Raw genomic sequence first — 20,291 nt, forward strand, 5'->3', positions numbered from 1 at the left:
TCCCATAACTAACACACTCCTAATGACAGCGTGCTCTTGATACCAACTACAACAGCCCTACTTTTCAAATTATTAAATCTAAATTTGAAACTAAAATACAATACAATTATTAATCCAAAATTTTATAATAAAGGTGACTATTACAAATATGCAACTAATGAAAATCCAAAAGTCAATCCCCTTAAATCCTAAGTCCTAAAACTCCAACTTTATCCAACTCGAATCTTAGACGAAACCTGAAAATTTTATGTAATGAGCTATACAACCCAGCAAGAAACCAAGCGATCCAACTAGTAGGCCAAGTAACATATACACATATAATAATATACGATAATCTATACGATACAATATACGAAACAAACAATTTTGATACATATTCTTATTCTTATTCTTATTCGATACATTCGATGCTCATACCACATAAACAAAAATAATTAAAAAATCCATAATTCATGCCATGACCACGACAACCCGGTGATAACGATCCTAAATTTTCGGAAAGCTATCACTACAAACCGTTGACTACGGTCCTAAGTTCTTATTCGATATTTTCACAAACCATTGCATATATCATAGAACCAAAATATCATTGGCACACAACAAATATATGATAAAACATGTCACCTCAAAATATATTGTCAATTAGCCCATATTTTGATAATCAAATATACACAAGTAACACATAATTTAAAAACTATCTAATAAAATCGATCGAATTTTTTCTAAAAATTCTGTCCAGATTTGAAATTAGCCTTTTTTAACTGTCTAAGCGACGTTATTCTGGATAACTCAAAACATGGAAATTGTATAAAATGAAAAGATCTTTTCGAAAAGTCTGGAACCAACAAATTCTGACTTACGATGAATTTTATATAAATTTTACAAGAATGCTGATTTTTGTGCATTAAGCCATACGAATTTTACTTATAAAGATGAGTAAGACGAATATGGTGTATTTATAATGTTACATAACCCTATTTCTTAACTTACAAGTTATCCAAATTAAAATCTGATCCAAATTTTAGGTCCATTATTCTAATTCAATTTTAAATTCTAGTACTTGTCTAATTTTAATCCTTTTTATTCTATTATTCTACTATTAATATTATTCTAAAAAATATAGGATATTACGTACTACCCTCCTTAAAAAAAATTGGTCCCCAAATTCACAACAATCCTTGACCTCTACGCCCTCTAATCTCCTATACATCAAACTTAACTATGGTACATAGGAACATCCTAAGGACTGTACTAGTCCCATAACTAACACACACCGAAAGATAACCTGCTCTTGATACCAACTGCAAGAGCCCGACTTTTCAAACTATTAAATTTAAATTCGATACTAAAATACAATACAAGTATTAATCCGAAATTCTATAACAAAGGAGAATATTACAAACGCGCAACTAATGAAAATCCAAAACCTCGAACTCCAATTATATCCAACTCGAATCTTAGATAAAACCTAAAAATTATAAGTAATGAGTTAAACAACAACAAAGTTACGAGTAGTTGCTAGAGATTGTGGGGTTTCGGAGAACGTTCCCAAAAAGGACCAGAGGCGGAAAAGTTCAATCCAGAAAGAGAAAGACATGACAGACTCTCCAAATAGCAAGAATGAAATATGGGATTTAGTTGTGAATGATGATTTCTTATGTTATATTATAGTTTCTAATGACTTTGAATTTCTTGTTAAGTAAAAGTTATGTTGATGCATGACTTGTGAAATTTGAATGTCAATTAATGTTCTATAAGCATTACCAGATGTAACGACCCGTATATTTATGTACATTTATTAATATTTTGTCTGTATAATTTTTGGGTTTAATCAAGAATGAATGTGATATGTGTGATATGGATGATATGAGGTGTCTGAAAAGTCAAATATATGATTACGTGATTCCTACATGATGATCTGATCAAGTCGTGTCGCTTTTGCGGTTTTAGAATAATTTTTCTTCTTAATTTTTTTTTATCTAATTACTTAAAATCAATTAATTAATCAACCATACCCAGTATATACCCTTAAAGCAGTGTTTGGGGGGGGGGGTAAGATGTACGACCATGCCCATACTCCGAAGAGCAGGGAGGTTGTTTCGGTGAAGACTCCCAACTTAGTACAATAAATATATAATGTGGTATATATATATATATATATATATATATATATATATATGCGTGCGGGAATGAAAAGCAATGAGCCCATGGTTGTATTCACATGAGAATTATCCACAAGAAAATAACAGTAATCCAGTAATTATTAAAAGCTGTATAAGCATCAGAATATACTGAAAATCGCAGAGGCACACAACTCGAAATACATAATAGTAAGACAAACTCTATAATTGAAATCGTTGCAAATCACTAGAAACATCTTCAACTACACGCATTCGTCGTCTCCAAGAAACCATATTCAACGTCATGTCACTAGTGATATTCAAAGCTTCCATATCCAAAATTAATTAATCTGCCCAAGTTATGTGTAGTCTACCTCTCTTTCTCTTTCCCCGTACTACTACACGCTCAACCCTTCTAACCGGGGCTTATGCATGCCTTCTCCTAAAATGTCTATACCAGCGTAACCTACCCTCCCACATTTTCTTGAAAATAGACTCAACACATAGAACTTTCTTAAATGTTCCATTTGGAATATGATCTTCCATTGTACGCCCACACATCAATCTCAACATATGCATTTCTGCCGTATCTAACCGGCGTTCTTGAACTTTTCGCAATGGTCAACACTCCGAACCATATAATAATTCCGGTCGAACTGCAACTCTTTGAATTTACCCTTCAATTTCAAAGGTACATTCTGATTATACAGTACCTTTGTGGCAGCCCTCTATTTTAAGCCATCCAGCTTTAATACGATGAGTAACATTTGCTGTAACATCTCCATTGCTTTCAATGACCGAACCTAGATACTTAAAATGATTTTTCATCGGCACTCTATCTTCAGCAATACAAACTTCAACCTTTGACTCATTAATTTCCCCACTAAAATTTACCCACATGTATTCCGTCTTAGAACGGCTCAAATGCAAACCCCTTTGTCTCCAATAAATCATGCCACTTCTCTAATTATACATTACCCCCTCCTAGTTTCTACTATTATCACTATATCATCAGCAAAAAGCATACTTCATGGCACGTTAGTTAGGATTTCACGGGTGATCACATCCAAAATAACGATAAAATGCAACTTAAAATATTTAGATAAAATTATCAGAGTTATATTTAATCATGAAATCTTTTGTAACATCTTGTGCATTTTCTAAAAATAATGGCTAAATTTATTTTAGCTATATAGTAATTTAAATTGAATTTAGATTATTACTCTATTTACTTTGTAAAATTTTGTAGAAATATAGAGTTCGGCATAAGGTAGCATGTGCTTATCATCCTCAAACCCACGGGCAAGTTGAAGTATCGAATAGGGAAATCAAGCAAATCTTAGAGAAGACGGTAAATTCTACAAGGAATGATTGGTCTAAAAAGTTAAATGACGATTTTTGGGTTTATAGGACTGCATAGAAGACACCATTAAGGCTATCACCTTATCATCTAGTTTATGGAAAATCTTGTCATTTTCCTGTAGAGTTGGAACATAAAGCTTTTTGGAAAATCAAGAAGCTTAACTTTGATTTTGCTGTAGTTGGAGAAAGTCGCCTGCTTCAATTGAATGAGCTTGAGGAATTTCGATTAAAATCATATGAGAGCTCCAGTATCTATAAGGAAAAGATGAAGAAGTGGCATGACTAGAGAATTTTATATAAAAGAACTAGTGTCGGGGAAAATGGCCTTATTGTTTAATTCTCAACTAAAGTTAATATCAAAAAAGCTCAAATCTCGTTGGTCGGGGCCTTTTAAAGTTGTTCAAATTTTTCCATATGATGTTGTTGAGGTTGAAGATTTGCATACAGGATGAACATTTAAGGTCAACGGGAAAAGACTTAAGCCATATTTAGATGGTGATATTGATCATAATGTCTCATTCATCATTTTTTCTAAGTCATAAGGAGATGTATAGTCAAGCCATGATTATAAATAAGGCGCTTCTTGGAAGGCAATTCAAGCATGTTCTATTGTGACTTGGCACAATTTTTTAATTTTTAATTTTTAATTTTTTTAGGTTGGTTTATTTTCATTTTTCTACTTTTATACTCCCACAAGGTGCTTTGATATTTTTGGTATGATATGTTTCAAGTTCAAGAAGAGTAAAGACATTAATTTGATTTTGTCCGGGAGCTCTTGGGTCCCGGTTCTAAGAGCAACCCCAATGCGGGAGACCGGTTGCCACATTTTTGGACCCCACAAATATGACACATAAGCAAGAAGTGGTTGTATAGAAAAAGTGGCCACAACCCTACAGTAGAGGACCATTTCCTACCCCAGTATTCCACTTCAGTGACCCCACCCATCCACCCATTTGCAGGCATATGTACACTTTTATAAATTGATATATGATAATATAGTTAAATAATTATTTATAATTTTATTTTAATTTTATTTTATAATATTAAAATTTTAATAATAAAATTAAAATACTTAAAAATAAAAAAGACACTTTCCGTAATTAAAATGCATCATATTATAAAAATGGTAAAAACATTAGAGTAAGAACAACACACAAAAAACATAAAATTTAAGCCATACAATATAGAAAAAATTAACGATTATTGTGAAACCGCGAGATATGCTCAACCAAATCATTTTGTAGCTGGCGATGTGTCCCTCTATCACGCATCTGCATAGTATTTTGAATATACGTTTTATACGGGGCAAAAGGTTCTTCGCCTAAATTTGGTTGCGATAAGCCATTTGTTGCATCATCATAAGTTGGTAATGGACCAAATTGAGTGGCATATGTGTCCCTTTCATCTTCAACAATCATATTATGTATTATGATGCATGCTCTCATGATTCTTCCAAGATCTTCTTTTTCCCAAAAACGTGTCGGACCACGTACAATTGCAAAACGGGACTGTAACACACCAAACGCTCGTTCAACGTCTTTTCGTTGACTTTCTTGATATTTTGAAAATTATTTTCTTTTCTCAGCTTGTGGACGTGGTATCGTTTTAAGGAATGTTGCCCATTTAGGATATATTCCATCTGTTAAGTAATATCCCATATTATAATTGTTTCCATTGATAGTATAATTTACATCTGGAGCATGACCTTGTAGCACATCATCAAATACTGGTGACCGATCTAAAACATTTATGTCATTATTTGCTCCAGCAACTCCAAAAAATGCATGCCATATCCATAGATCAGATGAAGCAACTGCTTCCAGTATAATTGTTGCGACTCCTTTATGACCACTCATGAACATTCCCTTCCATGCTTTTGGACAATTTTTCCATTGCCAGTGCATGCAATCAATACTACCCATCATACCAGGAAAGCCACGAGCCTCACCCATCTGCAATAGACGTTGCACGTCATTCGAGTTCGGCTTTCGTAGGTATTCACCCTCAAATATCGTAACTACATTTGAGACGAACTTTTTCAAGCCTTCAACTGCGGTACTTTCTGCAATACAGACATAATCATCGACAGCGTCAGCAGATACACCGTATGCCAATATACGCATTGCTGCAGTGCATTTTTGTAAAGATGATAAACCTTTTCTTCTCAATGCATCGACCCTTTGTTGAAAGTATGGATCAAAATTTGAAAGAGCATCCACAATACGAAGGAAGACATGTCTTCCCATACGAAATCTTCGTCGAAAAAATTGCTCAGGATATACTGGATTTGGTGAAAAGTAATCATTCACAAAACGTCGATGACCTGTTTCACGATCTCTGAATATACTTTTTCTAGGCTTGGATCTTGAGCTCTGTCCATGCCTTTCATGATAGAGTTTGAGAATACGATCGTCTTCAGTATCATCATAGCAGAACTCATGAATAAATTCTTCAGTTAGAGTTTCTAGTGTTTCATCCATATGAAAGTGAGGATTTTGATTCATATGAATGTTAACTAAATGAACTAAGACAAGTAGTTTATATAGAAGGTAAAATGGAATATATTCGAAGACAGATGCTAGCTTCCAACGACTAGTTTACAAAGAGATAAAGACAAACACTAGCTTTTAACGGCTATATTACAAAGAGATAAAAACAAACACTAGCTTCCAACGGCTAGATTACACAAAAATAAAGACCAACACTAATTTCTTGCCATAATTTTCTCAAGCAATTTTGAATGAGCCTTCCGCTGAGCATCATTCATTTTGGTAGTATCTGCTAGAATGACTTGTAAATCCATCTCAGTTTGCTTTGCCTCAATCTCTTTCTGTTGAGTCTGAAGTTCTAGATGTTTAGTTTCATTTAATACTTGCATCAGGTTCATCTTCCTGCATGAATTAGCTCGTAATTCCTCATAGTCTTCATCCGCTTCTACCGTTCTTGCCTTCCCTTTTCCCCTCCTTTTAGCCGCTTTCACACCTTTAGGATGAACCGGAGATTCAACATCATTCTCAGTTGTTGGTGTATCGTTATTTCCCGATGATGAGTAATTTCCATAATTGCTTAATTTAGTTCTTTTTGAACTTTCAGTAGTTGAAGGACTTCTCCACTTGGGCTGTCTACGAAGCTCAAACCAGTGCTTGTCAAAATTACACTTCTTGTTGTATTTAGCTGAATGAAGTATATGAGCTCGCTCATTTATGTCATCCAAGTTTGAACCGCTCCCGAATGTCTTCTACGCCGCTTCATAACACGATCCAAATATTTGAGCACCTTTATTTATCCGTTACCACCTTTTTTTCATAGTCACGACTCCCCTCTTGATGACACCATGATTCTCTTCTTCACAATATTGATGAATCCGGTTCCAAAATGCCTCAGCTTTTTGATCAGTACCAACCAGTGGATCAATTGACACATTTAATCACGCACTTATTAAGAGTTTATCTTCAACCAACTTCCAATGATCATTAATTTCCCGAACATCTTCAGTTTCCTCAAAATCATCATTAAGATCAATAAAATTTGAATTATTAAAAGCTGGCACTTGTGAATGTGGGGAATTTTGAGTAGGTGATTGTTGGGTTTCAAATTGTGAATTTGAAAATGAAGGAAATGGAAATGGGTATGGAAAATTTTGAGGATATGGAAATGGAAATTGAGAATTTTAAGAATTTGGAAATTGGTATTGAGAATTCGGAATTTGAGAGTTACTATTAAAATTTTGCGGGTTTGAAAAAATAGGAATTTGGATATGGATACGGAAATTGAGGGTTTGAATTTTGAGAATTTGAATTTTGATTTGAAGATGGAGGATTATTTGGATTCATCTTTTTCTAATATTTTTTTTAAGAAGTAAGAAGTGTGAATAATAGGATTTGAAGATTAGTTTTTATAGGGAATAAAAATGACCGTTAATAATATTAACGTTATACGTAACATTAATATTTATAACGTTCAGCTCAAACGGTTCACTCAATAAAAAGAAAACAGCAGTAAAAGTGGTAGAGAAAGGACAGAAAAAGCAAAATTAAGGCAGAAGTGGCCAGGCCCTGCATGGAGAGACTGTACCACTTTTTCATAAACACTCCAACGCAGCTGGCCATTTAGTTTGCTAGACCAGGTCACATCACGAGTCCCAATGCAGCAACTGACCCTGCATTGGGGTTGCTCTAAGAATTAAAGTCAGAAAATATCACCACACAATCTTTTGTCACTCCCGTGCTGGAAGTGCGCCGGAATGAATGTCTATTGTGAACCAATGTCACCGGGGTGACATGTTTACGTCCCAAACCTACAAAATCTCTGGGAAGCCACGCTAGTATCCCTGTGTATTACTCCCTCCGTCCTTAAAAACATTTCCTATTTGTGTTGGACACGTTTGCCAATGCACACTTTTGATTGTTAACATCTTTAATTTCGTATTAATATTAAATATAAAAACTTCATTGTATTAAAATACTCATAAATACGAATCCAACAAAATCACTCATGACTATGTTTGATCTTATAAATTAGACATAAATTAGTAATCAATCGTTGAACGGTACAAAAAGTTAAAAATGGGAAAAACATTTTGGGACGGAGGGAGTATTTTTTATTTTTACTTTTATTTCTCTTTCATTTTGTACTGCCTTATGTTGTTATCATAGTATTAGTTCAATATTGTTTTTCATTGTATTTTTATTCATTTTCTTTCTTCTTTTGTTTTTTTTTCTTTTCGTTGTTCTAAATATAACTAGCACTGTTTATTTTAATATCTTGTATAATATAATAATATTTATAGTAAGGTGATTTTATGTTTATAACTTTGTATTACTAATTTGTAATTTTATACAAGTTTGTAGTTGGTAAAAAAATATTGTTTTTCATTTAAATTTTTTGATTATTATTATTATTATTATTATATATATATATATTAGATTTATTGTTACAAACATAATGTCATTTGTCATCGATCTCAATGATTTTGTCATACATGATCAATAATTTTTCATCACACAATTCGCTAACAGATACATTATTATTATTATTATTATTATTATTATTATTATTATTATTATTATTTATGTATATATATATGCACAAAAATTTATTCCCACATTTTGTAACCAAACCAAAACATGGATGTCTATGTTAGTTAGCGGGTAGTCTGCTGTAATATACGTGAATTTTAAATAATTTTAAAATTTTAAATAATAATAATAATAATAATAATAAGTTTTGGATTTGATTTGGATTAAGAATAAGTTATTAAATATATATAATTAAATTAGAAAAGGAAAAGAAATGATAATAATATTTAGTTAATTAATACAACTCTAATTCTAATAGTTATAGTTTACTTTGTGTAATAGATAAATATATATCAACACACCAACCATTATTCAAGTATGCAGTCTGATAATAAAACCCTAAGTTCACTTGGTTGTGAAGGGAGAGAAACAAAACAGCACTAGAAGAGCAAAACATTTTGTGGAGGGAGAGAAACAAAGCAGCACCAGAAGAGCAAAACAGAGTAACAGCACTACAGCTTCTCGTTAGTATTCAAATAACAAGAATTTTGTATGTCAGCACCCATCATACACTTGTTGTCCGGTTTTGTGTCAAATTATAGTCATATATAATATTTTATTATTACCATGTATGTGAGTAGATACTTGGTGTGTATTAATTCATATGAATTAAAACATTAATTTAATTATGTGAGCTGGGCAATTTCTATGTGATTTTAAAATATGTTTACTTAATTTATTTACTAAAAATTATTTTTGTATCACGTGAATTTATATACGATTAGTAAAAACAGAGTTCTTAAAAATCAAACTTTGGTTTACCTGCTTGATGGCCTTGTCAATTGCTTTACTGTCGAGGTCAAAGCCTTATCTTATTAGAACTTATTATTTTTATATTTTATTTTATTAAAGTTTACATTTACGATACTAAGTTATTATGCGATTGCTATAGTAGCAGAGAGTGAGTCTGTGATCTATCATGTGTCAAAAAGCCATTATATGCATAATTTTCTTAAATTAACGTGGTCAAATTATAAGTGTAAATTAAATATTTTCCTTAATAATAAATTACATTTGTAATTTAGATCGGGACACAGAAGTTTAGAGAATCGTTTATGGATTTCGTTAATTTTAGATTTTGCGATATTCCAGGTACGGATTCTGTCCCTTTTTTCTTCAGCGCTACTCCTTTTGGAAGAATTAAATATCGTTGTTTCGCTCAATTCCATATTTTGTTCATTCAGTTAAAATTGTTTGATCATTTTGACGTGCGGAAATTGTTTTAAAACTGATTTGAAAAATTTTAAATATATGTTTATGCGATTTTCAAAAATTATTTATGACACCCTCTACTTTGGATATCTGAATTAATTATCTCATGTGATATTTAAATATTGCGAGAATATTTTTATTTGAACCCTTAGAGATATAGGGTATACCGAGTTAACCAGCTATAGGGGTACTACAACCATGTCATTGCGGCACCAGTGACATGACACTTTTGTGACAGTGTGATTGGTCACAACGTATCCTTCTGTTAGCTCTTGGGAGGAGTTTTCGCGCATTTGATATTTGTTCAGGATACGTGAGTGCACCCAGAGTTTGATTTGTGATCTGATTTATGGTGACGTTGTATATGCCGTACACATTATCCAATTTGTTGCACGCATTAGGTACCCTATGATGTGTGTATTTGAATTTGTTCTGATCTCGGTATGGAATATTCTAACCTCTCGTTGTTTCATCCATGCTTGTTTTTAAAATTATTGTTTAATTATAAGTTGTGAAATATTCATTTCTGATTTTCTGTATTATAAATTGTATTCCAAATCCGTACTGGGCGTTTGGTTCATGCCATATTCTTTTTCTGGCAGGTGCTTAGGGGGATCTGAGACTGTGTGATGGAGAGCTACCTCATTTATTGATTAGATTTCGAACTTTATCTTTATCTAGACTTAATAATTTAATTAGAGATTTCTACATTTATATTATTGGTTTAGACATTTTGGGACATTTAATATTATTTTGGAGATTTTAGATTGTTAAATTATTTAGAAATATATTAGTGCTCTGTTTGTAGGTTTTTGGATTTTAAGTAATATCTCCCTTCTAAATTTAAGAATGGGGTGTTACAGGGATGACATTAGAGCTTAGGTTCTTTCTTGTACAAAACCTACTTAGGTTGACCTGTGAGTTTGGGTATACGATATGATGGGTGTTCTATTTAATTTAATTTCATTCTTCTCTTTATCATTTCATTCTGCTTCATAATTTTGAAATCTGTATCTAATTGCTTCATCATATTTATTCTTGTAATCTTCATTCGTTCGCTATCTTATATTATGTATGCCTCCTAGACGAGATTCTTTTCACATTGATCCAGCTCAGCTTACTGAGATGATAGGGCAAGCAGTGGCTCAGGCTATACAGCAGGCTTTGGCAAACCAAGGAAATCAGGATGGCGAGGGAAAGGATGTTGAGAAAGAGCGCATTGATTTTAGGACTTTCAGGTCTAATAGTAGTAAGAGGACTGGGATTATCAAGGTTTTGTACAGGATAGACAGTGGTATGGAGGTCAGAGTGGTCAGCAGGGACAGTGGCGCAGACATAATCAGAATAGGGGTGGTCAGTCATTCTATGGCTGAAATTAATATGTTGGTCAGAATCAGAATCAGCAGTTTCAGCAACAGAAGCAGCCTAGGTAGTGGCATAATCGTCAAAAGGGGCATAACCGTTACTCAGTGTATGGGGGAAACCCCAATATGATTCCAGTGGCTCCTTGTGCTACATGTGGCGGACATCATCCAAGTAGAGCTTGTTACAGATAGTCTGGGGCTTGTTTCTTGTGTGGTAGCATGTCCCATAGGGCAAATGATTGTTCAGTGTCACGCAACACTGGTGGAGGAGGAGCTGGCGGTGGTAGTGGAAGTCAGCAGAATCCTACAACCAGAGTGTTTGCATTGACTGCAAATCAGGCAGCAGCTAATTCAGGCACCATTTCAGGAACACTTCTTATTGGTAGACGTGATGCTTATGTGTTATTTGATACTGGTTCAACCCATTCTGTCGTGTCTTTATCGTTTGTTCGTCACCTTGGCATTCCACCTTCATTATTATATCCTCATATGTCTATTTCTACCCCGATGAGGAATTCTGTTATTATATCAGATGTATATCGAGAGTGTCTGATAGTTGTGGGAGATAGAAATTATAAGGTTAACTTGCTTCCAATGGAGATACATGACTTTGACATTATCTTGGGCATGAACTGGTTGAATGAACATCGTGCCACAATTGATTATCAAGGAAAGAGGGTGATCTTTAGGGATGCAGATAAACCAGAATTTGTATACCAATGGTCTCAGCCAAAGGGGGAGTTTAAGTTAATTTCTGTTCTAAAGGCGAGTAAATTATTGTCTAAGGGTTGTGATGGCTACCTTGATTTCGTGAATGATACATCGAAAAGTGAACCTCGCATCGAGGATTATCCAGTCGTGAAAGAGTATGAAGATGTGTTCCCCGATGAGCTACCACGCTTGCCACCATATAGAGAGGTGGAGTTTACTATTGAACTTGTTCTAGGTGGTGAGCCTATTTCTAAGGCGCCCTATCGAATGGCGTCGCTTGAGTTGCAGAAATTGAAGAAGCAGTTGCAAGAGTTGTTGGATAGGGGATTAATCAGGCCACGTGTGTCTCTGTGGGGCGCTCCGTGTTGTTTGTGAAGAAGAAGGATGGTTCCATAAGGTTGTGCATTGACTACAGGGAGTTGAATAAGGTGACTGTCATAAACAGGTATCCTTTGCCATGTATTGATGACTTGTTTGACTAGTTACAAGGGGCGAAGTTCTTTTCGAAGATAGATTTGAGATCTGGTTACCATCAGTTACGAGTTAGGGAGGAAGATATTCCGAAGACTGTATTTCGAACTTGTTATGGTCATTATGAGTTTCTCGTGATGTCCTTTGGGTTGACGAATGCACCAGCGGTATTTATGGATTTGATGATTTGGGTCTTTCATGATTATCTGGATAAATTTGTGGTAGTCTTCATTGATGATATCTTGATATTATCTAGGAGCAGAGAGGATCATGGGGAGCATTTACGCATTGTTCTTGACATCTTGAGGGAGAAGAAATTGTTTGCAAAATTTTCAAAGTGTGAATTCCGGTTGGAGGAAGTGGCGTTTTGGGGGCACATTGTATCTGGTAGGGGAATTGAATTAGATCCTGCGAAAGTCGAGGCTATTACTAATTGGTCTAGACCTAGAAATGTGACGGAGTTGATGAGTTTCTTGGGTTTGGCAGGTTACTACATGCGCTTTGTGGAAGGTTTTTCATCTATAGCTTGGCCATTGACTCAGCTAATGAGGAAGGGAATTAAGTTCGAGTGGAATGATGATCGTGAGAGGAGCTTTCAAGAGTTGAAGAAGAGGTTGGTGTTAGCTCCAATACTTGTGTTGAAATCAGGGAGTGGAGGTTTTCAGGTTTATAGCGATGTTTTTAAGAGAGGATTGGGGTGTGTTCTTATGCAGCATGGGAAAATGATTTCTTACGCTTCTAGGTAGCTTAAACCCTATGAGGTGAACTATCCTACCCATGACTTGGATTTAACAGCAGTGGTCTTTGCTTTGAAGATCTGGAGACACTATCTTTATGGAGAGACTTGTGACATCTTCACTGATCACAAGAGTCTCAAATACATCTTTACTCAAAAGGAGCTTAACATGAGGCAGCAGAGGTGGCTTGAACTTCTTAAGGACTATGATGCAAATATTCAGTACCATCCAGGAAAGGCGAATGTAGCAGCAGACACTCTTAGTAGGAAGAACTTAGGGAGTGTTTCATCTCTCATTACTCAGTCAAATCTTACTTCAGATTTGGAGCGGTTGGGTGTTGAGCTGTATGTTAGAGGGCCAGGAGGTAGCATTGCAAGTTTGAAAGTGCAGCCAAATCTTGTTTCAAGGGTCAAGGAAGCTCAGAAGAATGATACAGGTTTGGAGGCTATTAGATCCAAGGTGGTAGATGGTAAGGAAAAACACTTTCATGTTGATGATGAGGGCGTGATATGGTTGGGTAATAAATTATGTGTTCCTGTAGACCCGACAATCCGTGAGGAAATTTTGAAGGAGGCTCATAGTTCTTCATTTTCTATTAATCCAGGTTCCACTAAGATGTATGGAGATTTGAAGAAGCACTTTTGGTGAAGTGGAATGAAGGGAGATATAGCAGAATTTGTGGGAAAATGTCTTACATGTCAACAAGTGAAGATAGACCATCAGAGGCTTAGTGGATTGTTACAATAGCTAGATATTCCAGTTTGGAAGTGGGAAAATATTACTATGGACTTTGTGACACATTTGCCGAGGACTTTCAAGAAGAATGATGTCATATGGGTGGTGGTTGATAGACTTACTAAGTCCGCTCACATCTTACCTATTAGAGAGACTACTCATGTTCATGAGTTGGCATAGATTTTTTAATGTGATATTGTCAGACTTCATGGTGTGCCTGTATCGATAGTTTCTGACAGGGATACGAGATTTACAACACATTTTTGGAAGGGATTCCAGCAGGCTTGGGGTACGAGGCTTAATTTTAGTACAGCTTAACATCCGCAGACCGATGGGCAGTCAGAAAGGACGATCCAAACATTGGAGGATATGTTGAGGGCATGTGATTTGGAGTGGACAAGTGACTGGGATAAGTATTTGTATCTTGTTGAGTTTGCATATCATGCGAGTATTGGTATGCCACCATCTGAGGCTTTGTATGGTAGGAGGTGTAGGGCACCATCTTGTTAGGATGAGGTTGGTGAGAGAGTCATTGAAGGGCCGGAGTTGGTTAGAATCACTAATGAGAAGGTAGAGAAAGTTAAAGAAAGTTTGAAGGAGGCTCAATCGCATCAAAAGAGCTATGCGGACCAACACAGGAAGTTTGGTGGATTTGAGCCAGGTGATCATGTGTTCTTGAAGGTGTCGCCATGTAAGAGTGTGAAGCATTTTGGTATGAAGGGGAAGCTTAGTCCGAGATATGTTGGACCTTTTGATGTTATGGCGAAAGTTGGGGAAGTATCTTATTGAGTTGCGTTACCGCCACAACTATCTCATCTGCATAATGTGTTTCATGTGTTAGTTTTGAGAGGCTATAAGTATCATCCGTTACACATTGTTCAGTATCCATTACATAAGATTAGAGATGATCTCTCTTGTGAAGAAGAAGTAGAGGCTATTTTAGCTCGATAGGAGCGGGTTTTGAGAAAAAAACATCATTCTGTTTGTGAAAGTTTTGTGGAAAAATTATTCGGAGAGGGAGGCTACTTGGAAATTAGAAGAATCTATTCTAGAGAAATATCTGCATTTATTCTATTCAGGTATGAGTATTTAGTTTCGTTTGATTCCGGGGACAAAATCCTTTTTAAGGGGTAGATATGTAATATACGTGAATTTTAAATAATTTTAAAATTTAAAATAATAATAATAATAATAATAATAATAATAATAAGTTTTGGATTTGATTTGGATTAAAAATAAGTTATTTTATATATATGATTAAATTAGAAAAGGAAAAGAAGTGATAATAATATTTAGTTAATTAATACAACTCTAATTCTAATAGTTATAGTTTACTTTGTGTAATACATACATATATATATATATATCAACACACCAACCATTATTCAAGTACGCAGTCTAATAATAAAACCCTAAGTCCAGTTGGTTGTGGAGGGAGAGAAACAAAGCCGCACCAGAAGAGCAAAACAGAGATAGAAAGATTAAATAGGAGACGAGAGTAAGAGCACTACAGCTTCTCGATTTAATAATTGAAAAGGTATTCTTATTTACTGTACTTGATTGTGTGCATGTGTCCACCCAATTGTGTGTATGTAGAAATAAAGAAAATAATTTCAGTTTTACATGTTAGTATTCAAATAACAAGAATTTTGTATGTCAACACCCATCATACACTTGTTGTTCGGTTTTCTGTCAAGTTATAGTCATATATAATATTTTATTATTACCATATATGTGAGTGGATACTTGGTGTGTATTAATTCATATGAATTAAAACATTAATTTAATTATGTGAGTTGGGCAAATTCTATGTGATTTTAAAATACGTTTACTTATTTTATTTACTAGAAATTATTTTTGTATCACGTGAATTTATATACGGTTAGTAAAAATAGAGTTCTTAAAAATCAAACTTTGGTTTACCTGCTTGATGGCCTTGTCAATTGCTTTACTGTCGAGGTCAAAGCCTTATCTTATTAGAACTTATTATTTTTATATTTTATTTTATTAAAGTTTACATTTACGATACTAAGTTATTATGCGATTGCTATAGTAGCAGAGAGTGAGTCTGTGATCTATCATGTGTCAAAAAGCCATTATATGCATAATTTTCTTAAATTAACGTGGTCAAATTATAAGTGTAAATTAAATATTTCCCTTAATAATAAATTATATTTGTAATTTAAATCGGGACACGGAAGTTTAGAGAATCGTTTATGGATTTCGTTAATTTTAGATTTTGCGATATTTTAGGTACGGATTCTGTCCCTTTTTTATTAAGCGCAACTCCTCTTGGAATTAAATATCGTTGTTTCGCTCAATTCCATATTTTATTCATTCAGTTAAAATTGTTTTATCATTTTGACGTGCGGAAATTATTTTAAAACTGAATTGAAAAATTTTAAATATCTGTTTAAGCGATTTTCAAAAATTATTTATGACACCCCCTACTTTGGATATCTGAATTAATTGTCTCATGTGATTTTTAAATTTTGCGAGAATATTTTTATTTGAACTCTTAGAGATATAGGGTCACCGAGTTAACCAACGATAGGGGTACTACAACCATGTCATTGCGGCACCAGTGACATGACACTTCTGTGACAGTGCGATTGGTTACAGCGTATCCTTCTGTTAGCTCTTGGGAGGAGCTTTTGCGCATTTGATATTTGTCCAGGATATGTGGGTGCACCCAGAGTTTGATTTGTGATTTGATTTATGGTGACGTTGTATATGCCGTACATGTTATCCATTTTATTGCACGCATTAGGTACCCTATGATGTGTGTATTTATATCTATTCTGATCTCGGTATGAAAATATCCTAACCTCTTGTTGTTTCATCCATGCTTGTTTTTAAAATTATTTTATTATAAGCTATGAAATATTCATTTCTGATTTTCAGTTTTATAAATTGTATTCCAAATCCATACTTGGCGTTTGGCTCATGCCGTATTCTTTTTCTGGCAGGTGCTTAGGGGGATCTGGGACTGTGTGATGGAGAGCTACCTCATTTATTGATTAGGATTTCAGACTTTATCATTATCTAGACTTAATTATTTAATTAGAGATTTCTACATTTATATTATTGGTTTAGATATTTTGGGACATTTAATATTATTTTGGAGATTTCAGACTGTTAAATTATTTAGAAATATATTAGTGCTCAGTTTGCAGGTTTTTGGATTTTAAGTAATATCTCCCTTCTAAATTTAAGAAGGGGGTGTTATATCTGCCTTTTACTTGTTTGTTCCATTTTTCATGTTGTTATTTTTTTTTCATTTTTATCTAATTGTGTTTGTATAAGTACATAAACATAAAAATGTTACACTGCATGGTTTGTAATCTATTTTTTTCTATACATATTATGTAAATATCTATACATATTATGTACATATGTCTATATTTAATATTATATATATCTATATATTATTATTGTTGTTGTTATTATTATTATATTATTTTCATTTGTTTTTCTCTTATGTTAAAATAATTACGAAGTGAGAAGCATATCATTTTCGCTCTACAAAGATAGAGATTTGACACGGTAGTGATTAAAAGTTGTCACCGGTTCCAAATGTATTTGTGCTCCCTCCTGGGCTAAACAACTACCTACCCACCTTCCAGGAAACATGCTTCAGCTCCAAAAATCAAGAAAAGAAAGGAAATTGAACATATTTATACGGAGTATCCTCAATTCAACAAATTTTTCACCATATCGCAGCTTGTCCTCACGAATTTGAATCCATTTTGTCGTTCTTTAGGTCGCACGTGAAATGTTTGGTGAAATTCCACAAAGAACCAGACTTTGTTGTTGGAACATATAATGAAGTGCTCCACATCATCCACTCCCCAGCCTCCTAAAAAGAAACAAAAACATGGTCATGCTGTTACTTCAACAATTATTCAGAAATATCCAATAATAAATCTGCAACCATCGAAACAATACCAAAACTGTATACGAAACTAAATCCTAATCCAAAACCAAACTCCATAATCAACCCAATACAAACTCCAAATAACTGAATCCAAGTCAATAAACTGTATCCAATCCTCAACCAAACTGTATCCCAATTCAAATTATATCCAGATCTAATCAAATTCCGCAAAGGGCCAGTGTGCCTAGAGCACCAGGTAAACTAAACTAATGTGCTAGAGCACCAAATAACTAAACCAATCCCCCTGACGGTCCAATGTGCCTAGAGCACCAAATAAACTAAACTAATCCCTCAAAGAGCCAATGTGCCTATAACACCAAATAAACTAAACAATCCCTCGCAAGGCCAATGTGCCTTGAGCACCAAATATATTAAACCAATGTGCCTAGAGCACTAAATAATCTACACCGATCCCTCGCAGGACCAATGCGCCTAGAGCACCAGATAAAATAAAATAAAAAAGCGGAGAAGTATATAGATGTTCCTAGGGCTACCCCCATCATCAACACGGGGAAAAGAAAGGAAGATGAGAAAAAGAATAATCATCAATGCGAGACTGAGAGTATGTATTAGAGTTCCAACAAAAACCAACAAAAAAATTGTACGAGCATTCCAACCAAAACCAGCTGAGAGTCCCAACCAAACCAACAGAAGAAAATAAGTTTTAACCAAAATGATTTTTTTTTACCCATGAGATATCCAACCAAATCGAAGGAAAAAAATAATAGTCATAATTAAAATCAAAATCATCCGAGAAAAAGAAAAAAATAGTCGATTTGAATAAGAAGAACACGAGAAGAAACAATATTCATATCACATGTTTTAAACCCGACATATGAAACCAAACCCGATATAATTCATCATCAACCTATCCCGGATCGAATCATTGCTCTTGATACCATGATAAAATATAGATGGAAAATATAAAAGTAGGGTTTTATTATAATATGACTTGTTCTTGATTACAATGAAAAGGGGCTTATATAGCCACCAACCATATATAATAAAGGAAAATATCATAACAAGGAAACTATTATAATAATAAAACTATCTAATAATATAATATCATTATATATGTTAACATTGATGATATACAACAAAAGCTTTTTAAAACAGTGTCCGAGCGCAAGCCTTTGCTAAATAGGTATGTTGACAAATCATCATTGGCAGTGCTAGATATAACTGAGGAATTGCAATCCAAGTTGAATAAAGTGGGTTGGAGTGACTTAATGCACATGGATGAGCCCTCGTATAAAACTCTCACCTGTGAGTTTTTTTAGTTCTTTTCGTGAGATTAGTCAGAATACATTATCATTACGGATTGCAAATGTTCAACATGAAATTACCAAATCCGCTTTAGCCGATATGTTTGGATGGAAATTAATTGAAGAACAAGTTCTTGCAAGCAACTATGCAACTCTCTTTTGGCTTAAAATCACGGGTTTGCCAATATAATCCTCGCACCGCTTTATCCTCCGCAATCATGAGTTACAATCTTCGCTACTTTGCTCGACTTATGTCATTTATAATGAAAGGTAGCGCGTAAAGTAACAAAAAAAATTCAAAAAGAGGATCTTGTTTTCTTGTATCACTTTGATGCAGGAATTCCGGTTGATTGGACAAATGTGTTGATTAAGAGATTTTCGTATCAAGTCAATCGCGATAAAAGGGCACTTGTGATGGGCAAATTTGTAAAAAGAATTGCTAAAAAATTTGGTGTGTTTGATCATACTAAAACAAGTCTACCGGTTGTGGATATGGGAAACTATAATTGATAATGATTATTTAGCCGACATGCATATGTTGAAATCCAACACTCCTTTTAAGGGGCTGACGTGAGTTCCTCGTGCATGTGAGTCTTCCCTCTCAAAACGTGGCTCGGTACCATTAAAATCACAAATGTCAGAGCCTAGACGCCCGCTCATTGAACAAGTTGCTGAACTACGTCAAAGTCAAGCTGCATTACTCCAAAAATAAGTTGAGCTACAAGGCAGCCTCCAACAGCTATTGCAACAATAAGAAGCGATGGCCAAGAAGATGGATGACATGTTTTCTATGATGGAGCAACATTTTTCATGAAATTCTTCGTGACACCTAGAGGAGTATTATTTTTTATTCATTTTTGTATTTTTTCCTTTCTTTTGTTGCTTAGATTTCTTTTGTGCTATGACATAGTCGTTGTAGGAGTCATTGAGGATAATGCCTCATTTAAGCATGAAGATGTGTTGTTCTCGTTAGTAAAAAAATTAAAAAGATTTAAAAATTTAAAATATAATTCTAGCCTTATAAAATAATGAAAATGATATGGTGAAATATTTTTGGTTGCCTATGAAGTAGTTGATGCATTTTTTATTATAACTTTAGCTAAATGTATTCACGTATGCCAAGTGATCTTATGTTATTGATACTTTTATGGAGATGTGTAATTTAATGCCCTTGCTTACACACTTGCACTAGCAAGTTGAAGCAAATAGACTCATTGAATGCTTAAGTAATTAAAAGTACATAAAGTATGTGCAAAATGTATTCGTTTCATTCTTTGAGTACAAGTAGGTGCACTAGAA

At 34.2% G+C, this 20,291-nt stretch overlaps 3 protein-coding genes across 3 annotated transcripts; 1 reads left to right on the forward strand and 2 right to left on the reverse strand.

Moving 5' to 3' along the window:
* Positions 1–5,050: 5,050 nt before the first annotated feature.
* On the reverse strand, positions 5,051–5,962 carry LOC141719627 (uncharacterized). The gene has a single exon (XM_074522001.1). The coding sequence runs from the start codon at positions 5,960–5,962 to the stop codon at positions 5,051–5,053; it is 912 nt and encodes a 303-aa protein (XP_074378102.1).
* A 224-nt stretch (positions 5,963–6,186) lies between these two features.
* Positions 6,187–7,764, reverse strand: LOC141719628 (uncharacterized). The gene is made up of 3 exons (XM_074522002.1): positions 7,754–7,764; positions 7,557–7,641; positions 6,187–6,720 (listed from the first exon to the last, which is right to left on the reverse strand). The coding sequence occupies exons 1-3, from the start codon at positions 7,762–7,764 to the stop codon at positions 6,187–6,189; spliced, it is 630 nt and encodes a 209-aa protein (XP_074378103.1).
* Positions 7,765–10,846: 3,082 nt separating this feature from the next.
* On the forward strand, positions 10,847–13,703 carry LOC141719629 (uncharacterized). Its single transcript, XM_074522004.1, has 4 exons — positions 10,847–11,154; positions 11,355–12,214; positions 12,544–12,900; positions 13,288–13,703. Exons 1-4 carry the CDS (start codon positions 10,847–10,849, stop codon positions 13,701–13,703), a joined length of 1,941 nt encoding a protein of 646 aa, XP_074378105.1.
* Positions 13,704–20,291: the final 6,588 nt, after the last annotated feature.

The sequence above is a fragment of the Apium graveolens genome, chromosome 4, assembly GCF_009905375.1.
Source record: "Apium graveolens cultivar Ventura chromosome 4, ASM990537v1, whole genome shotgun sequence".
NCBI lineage: Eukaryota > Viridiplantae > Streptophyta > Magnoliopsida > Apiales > Apiaceae > Apium > Apium graveolens.

What these genes read in the sequence shown, in the direction of transcription:
- LOC141719627 (XM_074522001.1), bottom strand. Translation starts at nt 5,962, where the DNA reads ATGGATGAAACACTAGAAACTCTAACTGAAGAATTTATTCATGAGTTC.
- LOC141719628 (XM_074522002.1), bottom strand. An exon ending in GGAGTGTTTATGAAAAAGTG is followed by an intron (nt 6,721 to 7,556) that starts GTACAGTCTCTC and finishes GAAGCGGCGTAG; the next exon opens with AAGACATTCGGGAGCGGTTC.
- LOC141719629 (XM_074522004.1), top strand. Translation starts at nt 10,847, where the DNA reads ATGCCTCCTAGACGAGATTCTTTTCACATTGATCCAGCTCAGCTTACT. An exon ending in TCTATGGCTGAAATTAATAT is followed by an intron (nt 11,155 to 11,354) that starts GTTGGTCAGAAT and finishes CTTGTGTGGTAG; the next exon opens with CATGTCCCATAGGGCAAATG. An exon ending in GTTCGAGTGGAATGATGATC is followed by an intron (nt 12,901 to 13,287) that starts GTGAGAGGAGCT and finishes AGTACCATCCAG; the next exon opens with GAAAGGCGAATGTAGCAGCA.